Source organism: Delphinus delphis, chromosome 4, assembly GCF_949987515.2.
Source record: "Delphinus delphis chromosome 4, mDelDel1.2, whole genome shotgun sequence".
NCBI lineage: Eukaryota > Metazoa > Chordata > Mammalia > Artiodactyla > Delphinidae > Delphinus > Delphinus delphis.
This window is the reverse complement of record NC_082686.1, coordinates 8,971,481-8,989,949: the sequence shown is the minus strand read 5'-3', so window position 1 is coordinate 8,989,949 and position 18,469 is coordinate 8,971,481. Positions and strand designations below refer to the sequence as shown.

General features: G+C 46.7%; 1 protein-coding gene across 1 annotated transcript in view; it reads left to right on the top strand.

Moving 5' to 3' along the window:
• DOP1B (DOP1 leucine zipper like protein B) overlaps window positions 1–18,469 on the top strand; it is a 111,017-nt gene that overhangs the window by 81,874 nt on the left and 10,674 nt on the right. Inside the window, exons 24-32 of the mRNA XM_060010327.1 lie at window positions 527–582; window positions 3,008–3,112; window positions 3,210–3,276; window positions 5,753–5,897; window positions 11,172–11,257; window positions 11,492–11,601; window positions 11,725–11,871; window positions 12,897–12,958; window positions 13,463–13,591. Coding sequence (XP_059866310.1) covers window positions 527–582; window positions 3,008–3,112; window positions 3,210–3,276; window positions 5,753–5,897; window positions 11,172–11,257; window positions 11,492–11,601; window positions 11,725–11,871; window positions 12,897–12,958; window positions 13,463–13,591 — 907 coding nt within the window. The remainder of the gene's footprint in view (window positions 1–526; window positions 583–3,007; window positions 3,113–3,209; window positions 3,277–5,752; window positions 5,898–11,171; window positions 11,258–11,491; window positions 11,602–11,724; window positions 11,872–12,896; window positions 12,959–13,462; window positions 13,592–18,469) is intronic.

The window sequence follows — 18,469 nt, the reverse complement described above, 5'->3', positions numbered from 1 at the left end:
GTTAGTTTAGTTAATTGGCTCGACTTCTGTAACTTCGACAAATAGCCTTTTACAAGCAAGAAGGGAAAAAATGTGTGTCTTGAAACCTATTTCTAAGTAGTTCCAGCCATTTGGGATTTAGGGAAGCTGTCTGGGCTGTTTGAGGGAATTCCTGGAGCTAAGAATTCAAATTTGGCGTTGTCTCTCAACTGTAGCTCCCGAGGGCCAACTTTGGCCACCAACTTTGTGTCTGGGGGGAGGTTCAGTTATAATGCCAAATCTTCCCTAAATACTTGTTAAAAGCCTGGAATGGGAAGTAGGTAAACATAAAGGGAATGACTCTGGGAGTCTGATGAGAGGGGCACTAATGATTTGGGGCCTCATAGGATACATTTGTTTTTGTTTCACTTTCTATTATATTTGAAAGACTCTAGCTGCAAGCATTTGCTTTGTTAGGATATAGAATCTGTTTCATTTCTGTATTTGAATTCTTTTTTAGCCTTATTTCCTACCAACTTGGAGTAATTAGCTTTGCTTTAATTTTCAGAAATCGCCCCTCGTGGATGTCCCTGTGTTGCAGTTTTGCTATGCTTTCATCCAAAGGTAATGCAGCCCCTCAAAGACGTTTCTCAATTATAGATGCTATTGCAATGATTATAAATAATTCCTCTGATTGTATTTCCAATTTTTCTTTAACTGAAGTATCATTGATTTACAATGTTGTTAGTTTCAGATGTACAGCAAAATGATTCCTATATATATATATATATATATATAGGAATATATATATATATATTCTTTTTCAGATACTTTTCCACTATAGGAAATAACTATAGGTTATTATAAAATATTGAATATAGTTCCCAGTGCTATTGTTTATTTTTTTAAGGTTTATTTATTTTTAAATTAATTAATTAATTTTGGCTGCGTTGGGTCTTCGTTGCTGCACGCAGGCTTTCTCTAGTTGCAGCGAGCGGGTGCTACTCTTCATTGCGGCGCGTGGGCTTCAGTAGTTGTGGCTCGAGGGCTCAGTAGTTGTGGCTCACAGGCTCTAGAGCACAGGCTCAGTAGTTGTGGCACACGGGCTTAGTTGCTCCGCGGCATGTGGGATCTTCCCAGACCAGGGCTCGAACCCGTGTCCCATGCATTGGCAGGAGGATTCTTAACCATTGTGCCACCAGGGAAGTCCCTTATTATTTATTTATTTATTTAATTTATTTTTGGCTGTGTCGGGTCTTAGTTGCGGCACGTGGCATCTTTCGTTGGGGCATGCAGGCTTTCTCTCTCTAGTTGTGGTTCGCAGGCTCCAGGGCACGTGGGCTCTGTAGTTGTGGTGTGAGGGTTCCAGAGCGCATGGGCTCTGTAGTTTGCGGCACACAGGCTCTCTAGTTGAGACGTGCAAGCTCAGTAGTTGCGGCGCTCGGGCTTAGTTGCCCTGCGGCATGTGCGATCTTAGTTCCCTAACCAGGGATCGAACCCATGTTCCCTGCATTGTAAGGCGGATTCTTTACCACTGGACCACCAGGGAAGTCCCTGTTTATCTATTTAATATATAATAGTGTGTACATTTTAATCCCAAACTCCTCGTTTATCCCTCCCTGCCACCCCCCTCGCATTGTGTTTCTTGATTACTGGAGACGCTTAGTTCAGAAAGTATCTGAATGGTGTCCTTATTTCCTCTCGAGGCATGGGAATACCCTGATGCTTTTACTTTTTCCTTCTGCAGAGATCAAATCTGACATTTTAAAGTCTGGGTGCTATAGCTTAAATACTTACGTCAGCAAAGCTTTATGTGAGGCCTGGTAAACTTTAGAAGAACCAGTTTGCGTTAAATTGATACCAAAAAAGGAGGGGGGATTTTAAGGACCTCTTTTAGAAAAAGGAGAAGGGGTTATTTTTGGTGCTGTCCTCAGTGCTTTGCCATGTTTTCTGCTGGATGGCTTCTGCGTGGGTTTACTGTGCTGAATGTCCGCATGCAGGGGTCTCAGCTGTAGGAGTCCCCCAGGTGTTTCTCCACGGGTAGAAAGGACGCTTTGCTGGGCCTCGTGCAGATCTTATGGCAGGTCCCGGGTGCGGCTCCCGGACCCCTCCATCGTGTGGGGTGTTCTCGGCTGCAGTAAGGAGGGTGAAGGGAGTGTAGCCCCGTCTCAAGGAAGCCTCAGTATTCTCATGTATCTCAGAGGGTTCACAATAAGTGCATCTGACCACCAGCTGCAAGCTCCCCGGTTAACAGGTTCATGTTCCGTGGTTATTCCGGCTCACTGTACCCTGAGGTGGCAAGAAGGGTCATGGTCCCAGGAGTCCCTGGGTCTAGGGTTGAGCTCAGACCAGCTGTTCATCCTGCACCACAAGCATCCCTGTACTTCTTTCCTGCAGGAGGTAAGGATGAGCTGGTCCCTTCTCGTGGTAACTAATGTGAATTATATCACTAGCAAGCGCCTGTTGCAGGGGCCTAAGTGATATCTGAGCCTTCCCAGCAGCTGCAGGAGCTGCGGCCTCCTTTTACAGAGGAGGCCCTGCCCAGGTCAGTCAGGAGGCAGTAAGTCAGGGACGAGGACTTGAACCTGGGGCCCTCTGGCTGCGGCCAAGCTCTGCCTTTTGTGCTGTGCAGCCTCGCTCCGTAGCCATAATCCGAGTCCTTGTTTTCCTGAGGCCTGACCTTGCCCTCTGTGACCTTCTGATGGTTGACTCTGTGTTTCCAGCGACGTCAGAGAGGCTGAATGGTAGAGCCAGACAGGCCCAGAGATCAGACAGTCCTCTAGTTCCAGGCTTTCACGTTATAGACGAGGAAACCAGGGGCATCTGACCTGTCAGCAGGGTTGCAGCTCTCCAAACTCCAAGTTCTTGGCAGAATACCAAAATTTAGCTTGTGTGTATTGTAATTTAAAAAAGAGCAAACAGGTCAGGTGGATATGCCATCTTCCTGTGCTTTCCAACCACCTGGATCTAAAATGTGCTTATAAGTAACATTTTGTTTTGACCTGTTCAGGGTTGGATATTTTTTCTTTCTTTCTTTTTTTTTAAATAGGCTCCCAGCAACAGCCTTGCAAGCAAACTTCCCTTCGCTGTTGGGTGTGTTAAAGGAGTCCGTGCAGTTGAATCTCGCTCCCCCTGGTTATTTTCTGCTTCTCAGGTACCGTGTCCCTGCACTCACGTCACTGTATTTTTCTTCGGGAACATGCTTTTATTTCTGCAGCGTTCTCGGTCTGAAGCTGATTGTCTCTCAACAGCATGCTGAACGACTTTGTAACAAGAACTCCCAACCTGGAGAGCAAGAAGGATCAGAAAGATCTGCAGGTCTGTATGTGCAAGTCTGGCAGGCTGTTACTGTCCCAGGAGTATCGCCCACCTTTAGAGGCTCTCACTGGAGAGAGTAAACATTGGGCAGAACCAGATCTTAGATTTGCATTTGTTCCCACGTCTGATTCCCTCCGTTACTGTCTTTAGAGGACTCTGTACAATCTCCTGATGAAGGTTCTCGTGTTAGACTTGACCAGTCGACCGTGCAGTTTACAAGGCACCCTCTCGCTTCCCACTGTCCACAGATGTATGCGGACTTACTCTGCAGCATGATTGGAACAATAAGTCTATCTTTATGCACAGACTCCTTTCCTTAGAACCTTCCCCCATCTTTTTAAAGCAATATAGACCCACAGGAAATTTCAGAAACACTGAAAAACAAAGTAAAACTCACCCATAGGAGAAGGAAAATCTTCTCCTTTGAGTAGAATGCCAACTATCAATAATACATAGATGGGGCTTCCCTGGTGGCGCAGTGGTTGAGAGTCCGCCCGCCGATGCTGGGGACACAGGTTCGTGCCCCGGTCCGGGAAGATCCCACATGCCGTGGAGCGGCTGGGCCCGTGAGCCATGGCCGCTGAGCCTGCACGTCCGGAGCCTGTGCTCCGCAACGGGAGAGGCCACAACAGTGAGAGGCCCGCATAACGCAAAAAAATAAATAAATAAATATAATAATACATAGAAGTAATGAAGGAGTTAGAAAAGTCACTATTTTGCAACCATTATAATCCTTGAGTGAGGAGCTTTTTGAGTCAAAGCCTTTAAACTGGGTTGTGTAGTTTATGGCTTTGGTGATATTACTGCTAATCGCTGTGATCCCTGGTGTTTGTGAAATATCTGTCCAGTTCCTGATTCTGAGGTACTAGAGTTCTGCGTAAAGCACAGTGACTCCTTTGACTCAACCAGTAGAGAAGAAAGCATCACCCAAGGGCAAGTGCTGCAGCCCAGCCCTTGGGTGGCACCTCCTGCACTCACCTGGAAGCCCTCCCCCTTCCATGGGCTGTTGCCTGCCGCGGCCCCTCCGTTTCCAGTCCATCGGCCGGACGGTAGCCACAGGCACTACCGCAGCTGGTGCGGCTCGCTCTGCTCCTGTTCGTCAGAGGGCCAGGTGGGCCTCTGCTTCCACCCCAGGATGTCCCAGCCTCCCTGACACTGACTCCTTCCTGCTGTTTCCAGGCACCCCAACTTCTTTCCCATCCATTCACTGCGCTTGAAATGGGAGCTCTTCTAAGTCCTCAACTCCTTTTCTTGATCTGCTTTTAAGAATTTATTTTCTTGAAGTAGAGTTGATTTATAGTGTTAATTTCTGCTGTACAGCAGAGTGACTCAGTTATACACACATATATATATCCTTTTTCATATTCTTTTCCATTATGGTTTATCACAGGATGTTGAATACAGCTCCCTGTGCTCTACAGCAGGTCCTTGTTGTTTATCCATCCTGTATATATACTACTTTGCATCTGCTAATCCCAAACTCCCACTCCATCCCTCCCCCACCCCACCCACCTTGGCAACCACAAGTCTGTTCTCTACGTCTGTGAGTCTGTTTCTATTTCATAGTTAAGTTCATTTGTGTCATATTTTAGATTCCACATAGAAGTGATAGCAAATGGTATTTGTCTTTCTCTGACTTACTTCACTCAGTGTGATCATCCCCAGGTCCATCCGTCTATTCTTGACCTTCCTTACCGCCGTCATCCACCCCACACCTCTGCCCAGGCGCACCGCGGACAGTTCGCACGGGTGCACCCCCCTTGCCACCGGCAGGCAGACGTTCTCTTGCTTCATGCCCGAACACAGCTGCTGGGCTCGTAGTGGAAGTCAGGACTGTTCAGTTCTCAGACGTCAGGGACGTACAGCCCCTCTTAGCTGGCAACGCTCGATGATACCCACTCAGTGTTTCTACCTCCGTCCCAGCTACTTGACCAAATCCGTTCCTCATGGAACTCCTGATACAGATGACTCCTCACTTCACCCTCGAGTCAATTTAATTTATGCAGTTTTGTTTCTTGTATTATTCAAAGATGCATTTCTAGCAAGAATCCATGGTCCTGAAGAAACTGGAAATCTAATCTGCCAAACGTGTTGTGCCGCTGTGACTTCCTGTGTCTCTGTTTTACCCAAGTTGGTCAGAGAGTAGCCTGAGCCACGAGTGCCTGTTGAGCCCTTGACATGTGGCTTGTCTGAAGTGAACGTGCTGTAACTAAACAACAGCAGATTTCAAAGACTTCATAGCAAAGAATGCGTAACCTCGCTAACAATTTTATATTGATTATATGTTGATACCCTGTTGGATATATTGTGTTAAACATTATGAACTTGTTTCTTCTTTTAATGTAGCTCCTAGAAAACTTGGTATTACCTGCATGGTTCACAGCTGCGGCTTGCATTATATTTATATCAGATGGTGCTATTTTAGGATTCTTTTCCTTAACTAACTTCCTTTCCTCTTTCTCCTGACTACTCTCAGGAAGTCACTCAAAAAATTCTAGAAGCTGTCGGGAACATTGCTGGCTCTTCCTTGGAACAAACCAGCTGGCTGAGCAGAAACCTGGAAGTGAAGGCTCAGCCTCAGATCTCTCTAGAAGAATCTGATGATGAGGAAGATTTGCACGGTAGGTGTAGAAGGGTCAAAAAGTAATGCCCAGGGCTTCCCTGGTGGCGCAGTGGTTGAGAGTCCGCCTGCCGATGCAGGGGACACGGGTTCGTGCCCCGGTCCGGGAAGATCCCACGTGCCGCGGAGCAGCTGGGCCCGTGAGCCATGGCCGCTGAGCCTGCGCGTCCGGAGCCTGTGCTCCGCAACGGGAGAGGCAACAGTGAGAGGCCCGCGTACCACAAAAAAAAAAAAAAAAAAGTAATGCCCAATGCCAGCTAGTGGGGCTAGTTTTGCCTTAAAAGTAAACTGGCTTTACTTCTTACAACATACGTTGTATGTATACTGAACAATAGGATTCCATTGGAAGGGTCCCGAGTGGCCCACGCTACCGTGTTAAGCCCTCACTGGGGGTCCAGATGGGGGTCCAAGAAAGTAACTTCCCAAGATAATTTGCACAGACTCAGTGATGGAAATCTGTGTGGGATAAAGAACAGGAGAATGTATGTTTTTCTTTTTGTGGAGCCGTGGAAAGAAAACTTAGTAAACCAGCTAACTATCGTCAGGCAGTTGATGTTGTATTTCATTTCTGGCCAACACACCCCTGCCTCTCGATGACCCTTGTGTTTGGTCATTGCCTGAGTGGTGAAGATTCTACCATGGAGGCCACACAGAGTAGGCACAGCCCAGCCTTATAGTCAGCTACAGCTTCCTAGGAAAATGGTCTGGAGACTCTCAAAGGAGACTCATCTGTTTACTCGGAGGACCGCGGATCAGCCAGATACTCCTGAGGAGTGAATTAAATGCAACAGGGTAGACTGTCAATTGCCGGTGCCCTGAAGACCGCCGGACGAATGTATCATCGAGCAAATCTCAGGTTACTAGACCTGCTGCAGTGAGGGAGAAACTTGGCTGGGGCATAGGGGTGTCTCAGCTCTAGGGGAGGTTTGGGGAGGATATTTATAAGGTTGTAGGGCCTTGGCTGAGTTGTTTGTGGCAGATCTTTCCAGGTGGGGCCTGGGGCAGAGTTAGTAATAAGATACCTTTGCATTGGTGGGCACCGCACTAGGCGAGGGTCCAGAAGGGGATGTTGACGAGATGCTGCTCGTTTTGATAAGTGAGCCACTTTAGTTGGTTGAGTTTTTCTTTCAGAATTAGGCATATCTTAGAGCAAGTAATTATTTTTGCAAGCTCTCAGTATTATTTAACACAGACAGGAAAGTATGCCCAGTCCCAGTGTCGCTCAACACTGGACAAGAAAATCAGTTTGGTCTCAGTTTTGTTTGTTTTTTTTTTCTGGTATGTGGGCCTCTCACTGTTGTGGCCTCTCCTGTTGTGGAGCACAGGCTCCGGACGCGCAGGCTCAGTGGCCATGGCTCACGGGCCCAGTCGCTCCACGGCATGTGGGATCTTCCCGGACCGGAGCATGAACCCGTGTCCCCTGCATCGGCAGGCGGACTCTCAACCACTGCGCCACCAGGGAAGCCCTGGTCTCAGTTTTATTAACACGAGCAAAAAAATTACATCTATGTTCTCAGTCGGAACTACATAGCACAGTGCCCACCACAAGGTCAGTGTTCAAAAGCTTCTAGTTCTGTCATATTTTATGACCTCTGTCATTATTGTTAGTAGTAGTTATATCAGCAGAAGCAAAGCTGAATTTGTGGTTTTTAATATACAAAGGAAGGTGTGTCAAGAAGTCTGGGCTCTTTTCTCTTGCAAGTAAACGAAACTCACTTCAGGCGTGTAGAAACACAGCAGCACAAAACTTTCTGGCTCACGTACAGGAAAAGCCCAAGCGTCTACATCTGGTTTTAGTCAGAGCGGGAGCTAGGTGTTCAGATGAAGTTCATCAAGTCTCACGCAAAGATTCCGGTCGGCTGTTCTGGGCCTGTGGCTGACCCAGAGGAGGAGAGGAAAGGCTGGTGCGCTGGAGCTCCGAGAAATGGGCTCCCACCCAAGAGAGGCTTCTCTTTCAGGAGGAGGAAGGATGGTGTTAGACAGACAGGCCGTAGTACCCCCTCCATTACTCCTGCCATATTTGTTTGACAGCTAGTTTTGTGGTTTACATAAGAAAATAATTATACTTCACTCTGTAATGAAGCTCCTATAACTAGTATGCTGTCATTTACTAATGTAAACCAACAATTATGCTTTCTCAGGCTGCGGTTATGATTATAGTTGTGGTTCTAGGGAAAGAGAGCTCATGCAACTCCTTGCCTCATCTGCCCTCAGTTATTCCCGATGTAGGTACTGATGTAGGGATTAAACTGCTTCTCCACCACCAGTGCAGCTGAGCCTGGCTTTTGTGCAGTAATTAAATTTAACCTCAAGACAGTACTGTAGTAAAATGATTACCTGATTTTTATTTTAAAAAAGAAAGCAATAAATAAATAAAATAAAAAAAGAAAGCATAGAATTCCAAAGCTGGAGGTGATTTGGGGGCTTCTCGATAAGACTTAATTAGCGAATTATAGAGTACCGAAAGACTCTTTGGATCATACACTATGCATTGTTTCAGTCTTGAACAAACTAAGTATGCATACTGGCCGTCTAAATCATGAAACAGAATGAGGCTTCAAATGATGTGTTTCTCCACTTAGAGTTCTTCTGTGTGCAGTGCACGTGCAGGGTCCTTCCTGTACGTTTGCGTCTGGCGTGTGCCATGCACTGTGTTCTAGATGCTGGTGATGCAGCAGGAAACAAAATGAGCAGGGCCTCTGCTCTCGTGGGGCGGGGGGGATGCGGAAGGTGATGGTCCAAAGTAAATTAACAAAGGTATCTTTCAACTCTTCTGGAAATCCAAAATGAAAGTGTTTTTTTTTTTTAATGGGAGTGGGGCTGGGGGCCACTTCAGATGTTGCAGAACATGTCCCCAAGGAAGTGTCAGTTGTGCTGAGAAATACAACGTAAGGGGGCAGCCATGCAAAGATCCGGGAAGGCGCTGCCCAGAGGGGATGGCGAGTCCTTGAGGTGGGAGTGGGCCAGGCCCAGGAAACCTGAAGATCAGCTTGGCTGGAGCCTAATGTGTGGTCATGCAAGGTCAGGGCGAGAGCAGGGGTGGAAGGTTGTCCGGCTTGATGCAGAGCACACTTAAGAGCTTGGCCATCAGCCCACTTGCTGTGGGAAACCATTAAACTGTTTGGAGCAGTGACAGGCTCTTATTGAGTTTTCAGAAAACATCAGTTTGGCTGCCGGGAGCGATGTGGGCTGCAGCAACCGAGAACAGAAACTGGGAGTTCAGTTAAAAGCATCTCATGGTGCTTTGGGCAGGAGAAGATGTTGGCTTAGAGGCATGGGCTCTAGAGAAAGGTGGACTGGTGTGAGTGCAGCATCAACAGAACTTGCCGATGGATTGGAAATGGTAGTTTAAAGAAAAAAAAGGCAAACAAGGATGACTTTGGGGTTTTTGTTGTTTGGTTTTTTGTTTTATTTATTTTTGGCCGCGTTGGGTCTTCATTGCTGAACATGGGCTTTCTCTAGTTGCGGGCGAGTGGGGGCTACTCTTCGTTGCGGTGTGCGGGCTTCTCATTGCGGTGGCTTCTCCTGTTGTGGAGCACGGGTTCTGGGTGCACGGGCTTCAGTAGTTGTGGCTCGTGGGCTCAGTAGTTGTGGTTCGCGGGCTCTAGGGCGCAGGCTCAGTAGTTGTGGCGCATGGGCTTAGTTGCTCCATGGCACGTGGGATCTTCCCGGACCAGGGCTCGAGCCCTGCGTTGGCAGGTGGATTCTTTTTTTTTTTTTTTTTTTTTTACGGTATGTGGGCCTCTCACTGTTGTGGCCTCTCCCATTGCAGAGCACAGGAAACACTCTCTGGAGTGTTTCCGGAAACACTGTGCTTCTGGAAACACTCTCTTCTCATAGTTTCCACGACTCCATGTTCTCTTGGTTTTTCCTCCTACGCTGCTGACCTTTTCTGATTCCTTCCCAGACATCTCAAATGTAACACATGCAAACCCAAGCTCCATCTCCCTCTCCAGAATGTTCTTGCTTCAGACTTTTCCACCTCAATCAATTGTTTAAACCAAAAACCAAAGTCATGGGACTTCCTCGGTGGCGCAGTGGTTAAGAATCCGCCTGCCAGGGCTTCCCTGGTGGCACAGTGGTTGAGAGTCCGCCTGCCGATGCAGGGGACACGGGTTCATGACCCGGTCCGGGAAGATCCCACATGCCGCGGAGCGGCTGGGCCCGTGAGCCATGGCCGCTGAGCCTGCGCGTCCGGAGCCTGTGCTCCACAACGGGAGAGGCCACAACAGTGAGAGGCCCGCATACCGCAAAAAAAAAAAACAAAACAAAACCGGAGACAAGGCAGAGAACACGGATATAAATGTTCCAGGTTAATAACACATAGGGGCCAAACTGAGGGCGTTTCTGTTTGTTTACATTAATTTTCTAAATGAAACATGAGATGAGGTTACCAGCTGAGGAGGGACAGGTATCGATGGTTATGGAGGGAGGAGGTGAAAGAACTATGTTGGAGACTGGGAAAGCCAGCACAGCGCTGAGGGACGTGGGGGAGGGTTATCTAGTAGCATCAGGTCATTTTTGAGTTGCACAGTCATGAAGTAAAGTGAGATCTGTTTCAGAGTAGTCTGGTTTTCTCCAGAGCATTTAGCTGCATAGAACTGCATAGGCAATCATTGGGTTTAGCCAGCTTTGCATTTTTCTAGGTGAGTGCTTCAGAGGGAGAGAGAAGCAAAAAAGTGAAGGATGTTTGCAAGGTGGACGATAGACCACGGGTGTGGGTGGGGAGATAGAGAAGTGAAGACCTGGGGGGATTGATAGGTAGTGAAGGACGTGAACTCAGGGGGTTGGAGGCTTGTGCAAGGTTTCAGGAAATTGTCAGAGCAGCATTCCAGGAGTAAGTGAGCCGGAAAGGTAAGATGTGGTCACTGTAGGGTGCTGCAGATGGAGACTTTGGAAATTCATGAGGTCAAGGGTATGATGGTGACAGTGGCTGGCTGAGCTGGAACAAAATAAAAGCTTGCTGGAAAAGAAGACTAAGGGGCTCGGAGGCCAGGATGTTAGAGGGGTCATCCAGGGGGATGTTGAAGCTCCAAACATGGTGATGAGAATAGAAGCAGGGAGGAGGACAGTGAGTTGGTGCTGATTTATTTGATCAAAATACCCAGATTCTTAGTTGCTGAAGTTGAACATGTTAGCAGAGAAGAATACGTAACATGTACGTACGTACAGAGTCAGTGTGAAAGGCGGGAGCTCATGACTCAAGTTCATCTGATGCTTTGGGGGCATAAATGGTGACCTATTGTCCTGATTAAAACACACATGCCTCTTTCAGCAGATGCTGCTGCCCCCGCGTCAGCAATGGTGCCTGCGTCTGCCCCTTCGGTGTACAGCGTGCAAGCCCTCTCCCTCCTGGCAGAGGTACATATGCATCTGGCTTGTCATCCCCCCACAGAAGTGAGGCTTTGTGAGGGCGTTCATTCTCAGGGGCCAGGGCGCACGGGCTGCACCGTCCCGGGTGAGTTCATAAGCCAGAATTGGCCTCAAGCTGCCCCGTGGAGTTTTCTTGTTAGGCTGTGTATACCCCGAGGACTGAATTTTGTATTGCCGCCTGCTTTAGGAGATTTCTGTTTTCTGGTGGTCCTGTTCTTCTAGGTTCTGGCATCCCTCCTGGACATGGTTTATCGAAGTGATGAGAAGGAGAGAGCGGTGCCGTTGATCTCACGTTTGCTTTACTATGTTTTTCCTTACTTACGCAATCACAGGTAACGCCACCTTCTCCATTGTACCCCACCCACGTGTAGAAAGGTAGCTTATGGGAAATGTGTCCAGCGGGGTTCCTTGCACCATCTCTGACCTTGGCCCTTTCCCCTTCCCACCCCTTTCAGTGCCTACAATGCCCCCAGCTTCCGGGCTGGCGCCCAGCTGCTGAGCTCTCTAAGCGGTTATGCCTACACGAAACGAGCCTGGAAAAAAGAAGTCCTGGAATTATTCTTGGACCCGGCCTTCTTCCAGATGGACACTTCTTGTGTGCAGTAAGAAATGCTGTCCTGATAAAAAAAAAACGTGCCCTGAATCTTCAAGTGGAAAAGTGTTTGGGTTTCTGTAATTAATTCTCATTCCTGAAATGGAAGCACAGCTAGCATCAACCCAAATCATAGGACACCACTCACGGGTTAACTGTGTATTTCTGGGAACAGAATTAAGTCTTCTCAAAACTACAAAGGTGGCTTTTTTTAATCAGGAGAAGAATTTCAAGTAAGAGAGCACATTTTTCCTAAAGAGCATTGCATGGGGTTCCAGTGGTACTTGGTCTAGTACTGCTTTATCTTGTAATCACAAAATGCTTGACCAGCATTAAGATGACGGGACTCCATGGTGACACTAAGGTGTCCTTATCCCACTTCTCGGCTCACACTCCCCGATTCCTCACTGAGACCTTGAGGCTGGCCAGGCTCTGCGCGGGCAGCGGAGATCCATGGAATCCCAGGCACAGGATGAACTAGCTGTGCCTTTTTCTTGGAGGTCAACAGAACCACCCGTAACTCTGCCCCTGGCTTGACTGAACAGGTCTTCATTAATGGCAGGGGGAGACGGTGGAGACTGGTCAGCTTCTTTATGTGGGCTGAGGGTTTGCCCAGCCACCACCAGCGGCCATGGCTGTAATCCTGTTGCACTGTGGGGAACCCGTTGAGAACAAGTGGTGTTTGTCTTCACAACCCCCATTCTTTCCATTAACACAAGTGTATGGACATCATCTGTGGGAACACATTTAAGGGCAACCCTTGTGAAAGCCAAGGTACCTTGACAATTTGTGTTTTCTTTTATTGTGAGCTGGGAATTATTCATTATTCCCCATGTTATTCATTCCCTATGTTAAGGTTATAAATGAAAAGCTTTCGCTTAACGTTTCCTTATATAAAAACTATTCATCCCTTTCACTAACTTTTCAGAAAGCAGTTTTTAATAGATCTTAAAGGGACATGTTCTTTTCTTGATGCTTTTAATCAGACTGTCACCCTTTGCATATTTAATTAATTTTGCTTTTTTTAATATCCAGTTGGAAATCCATTATTGACCATCTTCTGACTCATGAGAAAACAATGTTTAAAGATTTAATGAGTAAGTTCTTCTGTTATGTGCACATAAGTCACACTTTAAAGGACCGATTCCTTTTGGTCATAACCAGCTTTTACCACGTATTTCAGAGCCCAGCTCAAACCTTTTTTAGTGCCATTTCGGCCACAGAGTGTAATGTGATGTGCAGAATATGTCGGGACTACGTCAATGAGCCTTCCCATTTCCAGTCTATTGACACGAACGCCTTCAACTACCTTTTTTGCAGTTTTATAGCGGAGAAAATACTTTTGAAAGTAATGATAAGTTGACCACAATTGGTTAGGAGTGCTTTCCTGTACCTCATATCCTCTTCAAATACCCCATCACTCAGTATCATGAAAGAAATAAGAACTTTTATAAATGTAAATACTTGAGTAACAACTGCATGCCCTTAATCAAGACCGTGATCTTTCACCAGGGAAGATAGGAATAGTAGGGATTTCTCATCACTTACCTCTCATTGTAGTGTTCTCACTAAATGGAACTTATTTGCTCTATTTATTCCAGCCATGCAGAGCAGTTCTTTAAAACTGTTCTCAAGTTTTGAGCAGAAAGCCATGCTGCTAAAGCGCCAGGCTTTTGCTGTCTTAAGTGGAGAACTTGATCAGTACCACCTTTACCTTCCTCTGATCCAAGGTAAGAAGTCCTGCCCTCCCCCAGCCCACCCCCGCCAAAAGAGACAGGCCCAGAGTGGCCGACATGGCTGGAAACCAGAGGGGCCCAGGGCAGGTGTTGGTGGAATGGTCAGACATTAAATGAGTACTCAGCAGAGGTGATTGTAGAAGAACTTTGGAAATATATCGGTAAATCTGAAACTTTATTTTAAAAATCAGTTATTATGGGATGTTCCTGCTGGTGCAGTGGTTGAGAATCCATCTGCCAATGTAGGGGCCACAGGTTCGAGCCCTGGTCCAGGAAGATCCCACATGCCGCGGAGCAACTAAGCCCGTGCGCTACAACTATTGAGCCTGCGTTCTGGAGCCTGTGAGCCACAACTACTGAGCCCACGTGCCACAGCTACTGAAGCCCGCGTGCCTAGAGCCCGTGCTCCACAACAAGAGAAGCCACCGCAATGAGAAGGCCGCACACCGCAATGAAGAGTAGCCCCCGCTCGCCACAACTAGAGAAAGCCCGTGCACAGCAACGAAGACCCAACACAGCTGAAAATAACATAGAAATAAATAAATTTATTTTTTTTGAAAAGGCAAGACAAAAATCAATTATTATAATGCTATTAGTTTTTAAAATTTTTTAAGGTATTTATTTATTTTGGGCTGTGTTGGGTCTTTGTTGCTGTGCACAAGCTTTTCACTAGTTGCGGCGAGCAGGGGCTACTCTTCGTTGTGGTGCACGGGCTTCTCATTGCGGTGGCTTCTCTTGTTGCAGAGCACGGGCTCTAGGCATGGGGGCTTCAATAGTTGTGGCTCGCGGGGTCTAGAGTGCAGGCTCAGTAGTTGTCGCACACGGGCTTAGTTGCTCCATGGCATGTGGGATCCTCCCAGACCAGGGCTTGAACCTGTGTCCCCTGCATTGGCAGGTGGATTCTTAACCACTGCGCCACCAGGAAGTCCTATAATGCTATTAGTTTTTATTAGGTTGTTTTTTAAAGTCTGGCTGTGCTTCTTCAGCACTGTCTCCTGCTGGATCCCTCCTGCAGTGCAGATACTAAGTGAGGCCAGTGACAGAGCAAGATTTTGGAGAAGTACCTGATTTTTCTGTAGCAGTCTTTTCTCTTCTTCATACTCGCGGTATTCTTTGTCTGCTTCAAAAGTGAATGATTGTGGATATTATACATGGTTTTAAAGGTTTTTCCCCCTCCTCATAAAATGTTGAGTTGGCGAAGTGAGCATTCTGTTTTAATTCATCCTCCTCCAAGATACAAAAGAACTCTCAAACAGGAATGTGTTTTCCTTAAGACACGTAGCCTAAATGGAATATAATAAAATAAACAAGCTTTCAAGAATTGTATTAAATATCATGAAGGCTAGTATAACAAACAATTTTACAAATATTAGAATTACGGTGTAAATCCTTTTGGGGTGCTCAGACTTATTAAAGTATAATTTACATACAGTTCTGGCTATACAGTTCTATGAATTTTGATAAACACATGTAGTCACGTAACCACCACGGCAGTCAAGATTCAGAACATTTCCATCACCCCAGAAAGTTCACTCGTGCCCCTCAGAAGGCATCTCCTGCCCTTACCCCCTGACCCTATCAACCACTGAATCTTCTTTCTGTTCATATAGTTTCATCTTTTCTGGAATGTCCTATAAATGTGAATGTGATTGGACAGTATGTAGCCTTTGAGACTGGCCTCTTGTATTTGAGAGTCATTCATTCTGTTGTATTTATCAGTAGCTTATTTCTTTTTATTGCTATTTATCTATAGTATTCCATTCTGTGGTTTGTTCCAGTTCACCAGTTGAACATTCAGGTTGTTTCCACATAGAATTATGATATAAATCTCTTACTGTACCCTCTTAAAAAATGCTCTTATAAATATCTGTCGGCTCACAAGGCATGTGTTTTTCCTAAATATTTTTATTAATTCTCAGCCCGCGTCCCTACTTGATTAACCACTTGAAAGGTCTTAATTATTTTAGGACAAAACATTAACAGCTTTCACGGGTATTAATTATGACAGTATTTTATATTTGCAACAGTGAAAATACCATTATACTTCTACTGACATAATTTCAGCCTGTAAAGCAGGTAAGGAGATGTTCATGACCTAACGTCTTGAATACTTAAAATGTATGAAAGTGAATATTCAGATATTGACAAATCCTTACTTGAATCACTAGCAGGAGGCTGCTTGGATCAGAGGGTGGCCAGGAATGCCGTTAAAGGTGGTGGCAGCCCTCCAGAGACTTTGCTCAGTGCAGAGGCAAAGCTGAACTTCGTTGCATACTTATAGGATTTAAAGGGGAGAAAGAACAACGGGAACCACATTTCCTCTAGTTCACAGGCGGCATCTGTGGTGGTGCTTTATGCCCCTGGCCATCAGACAGTGGTCCAGAAGCGCAGCGTGAAGTTCACTTTCTCAGCAGGCGAGCATGGTAGGCAGTGCATTGTACAAGCCTTGCCATGCCTTCTCACTTTTTTTTTTTTTTTTTTTGCGGTACGCGGGCCTCTCACTGTTGTGGCCTCTCCCGTTGCGGAGCACAGGCTCCGGACGCGCAGGCTCAGCGGCCATGGCTCACGGGCCCAGCCGCTCCGCGGCATGTGGGATCTTCCCGGACCGGGGCACGAACCCACGTCCCCTGCATCGGCAGGCAGATTCTCAACCACTGTGCCACCGGGGAAGCCCCATGCCTTCTCACTTTGGAAGAAACACCTGCGCCTTCTCTCCCCCATGTCCCATCACACACTCTCCTAAAACCTGGGGTGAGGCCCAGAGAGCTAAAGAGACAGTATTAGATGTGTAGAACAAGAGAACAGACAATGGCCTTTTTCAATCAGTGGTATGGAGAATCTGACTATGGCAGGGTGTAAACATCCAATTCTGAGAAATCATGGCTCAGAGAGGGAGAGAGAAGTAGAGGCAACATAATATTATATACATACAACATATATGAAAGTCAGCATAATGCTGACTTTAAATAGGAGATAGTCTGGGGGCCCTTGGGGAAAGAGGAATTTCTCCAAATAAATACCCTCCACTTTGGATAGCTCAAGTGCTGTTTTTTTTTTTAAAAAAATACTACATGGGGCTTCCCTGGTGACGCAGTGGTTGAGAGTCCGCCTACCGATGCAGGGGACACGGGTTCATGCCCCGGTCCAGGAGGATCCCACATGCCGCAGAGCGGCTGGGCCCGTGAGCCATGGCCGCCGAGCCTGGGCGTCCGGAGCTTGTGCTCCACAACGGGAGAGGCCACAACAGGGAGAGGCCCGTGTACCGCCAAAAAAAAAAAAAAAATACCACATGTTTGAAAAAGTAGAGTGGATTTCCCTGGCGGTCCAGTGGTTAGGGCTTCGCACTTACACTGCAGGTGGCACGGGTTCTATCCTTGGCTGGGGAGCTAAGATCCCTCATTCCACACAATGCAGCCAAAAAATAAAAAATAAAATAAAAATACCTGTTTGAGTCCTTGTTTTAAAAAAATAAGAGGAAGAAGTAAACATGTTTACCCCCTTCCGTTTTTTACTAACTGACAGTTTGCAAAGCCCTTGCCTCTGTATTGTCATCGTCCCCAGCTTCCCTAAGGTCCTGGGATTCAGAACGTTCTCTGACAGTCTCGGGACATTGACTGGCCCCATGGAGCAATGACGCCCCAGTCAAGGGAGCAGAGGCATCCAGAAGCTCCTGAGTTGCACACCCTGGTGAATAGTTGAGACCAAATCAAAAGAGGCAGGAATGGGGAAGGTCTGGCATCTCTCCTCTGGGGTCCTCACCCCCAACTGATCACCATCAGGTAGCACTGGAAGAGGTCAATCGAGGCACTCGGTGCAGAACTGAGCAGCTTCTCACATCTTGGCTCGTAGTGACATAAATTTTGCATTGATCTCAAAAGAAGTAAATCGGCTCAAAGCAATTATTTTTTAAACAGGAGGGACGATAAAATGCTGCTTGTCTAGGATGAAAGGAGGACAGGCTACAAAGGCCCCTGATGAGGGGATCAGAAAGGTCTAGAGGGAACACTGTTCCCTCTAAGCTGATGAGTGTGGCTCATTCCAGGTCCATTGAAGTCCTTCCCATCTTTTAAGTTTTCTTCATTGTCCTTTATTAGCTCCATTTTCACATCAGGATACTGGTGCTCAGAGAGATTAACACCTGCGTAAAGTTGCATTGCCACTAACTGGCACACCCTGGACTGAAGTCTGAGCCCTCTGGCTCCCAACAGTAGGCTGTGTTCTTTAGCAGGTACCCTTTGAGGCAGGTGAGTTTCACAGATGGGGAATGGGCTCAGCAAGGTTATGTGGCCAGCCTAAACGAGGTTCTGCGACCTTGACAGTGGTGCAGACATTCTGGCTCAGGGCTTTCTCTGGCTCTGCTCACCCAGGACTCCTTCAGCTTGTAAGGTTTATCACTCAGCTAAGAAAGGAATATTAGAGATTCTAAAATAGATCATCTTGGCTGAAGAATCATCTCACGAATTTAGCTTTTATTTGGAGCGTCAATATGAAATATGCCCCGTGTGTACAAACCACTTTTTTTTTAATACTTTTTGTCTCGAAGTAGATTAAGACTCACAAGAAGTTACACAAATAGTACCTGGTGTTCCTGTGTACTGTTCGTCCAGCTTCCCCCATGATAACATCTCACATAAGCATAGTCCCTCATCAAAACCAGGAAATCGATGTGGGAATATTACCATAACTCAACTTGAGATTTTTTCAGATTTCACCAGTTTCTACAATGCATTCTTTGTGTGTGTGTCTGTGCGTCTAGTTCCCACATACAAATTCTTGTAGCCAACACCACAGCCAGGAATTAGAACTCTTCCCTCGCTACAAAGCGACACCCTCACGTCACTCACTGCTTTGTATAGTCACACCCTCCACCCA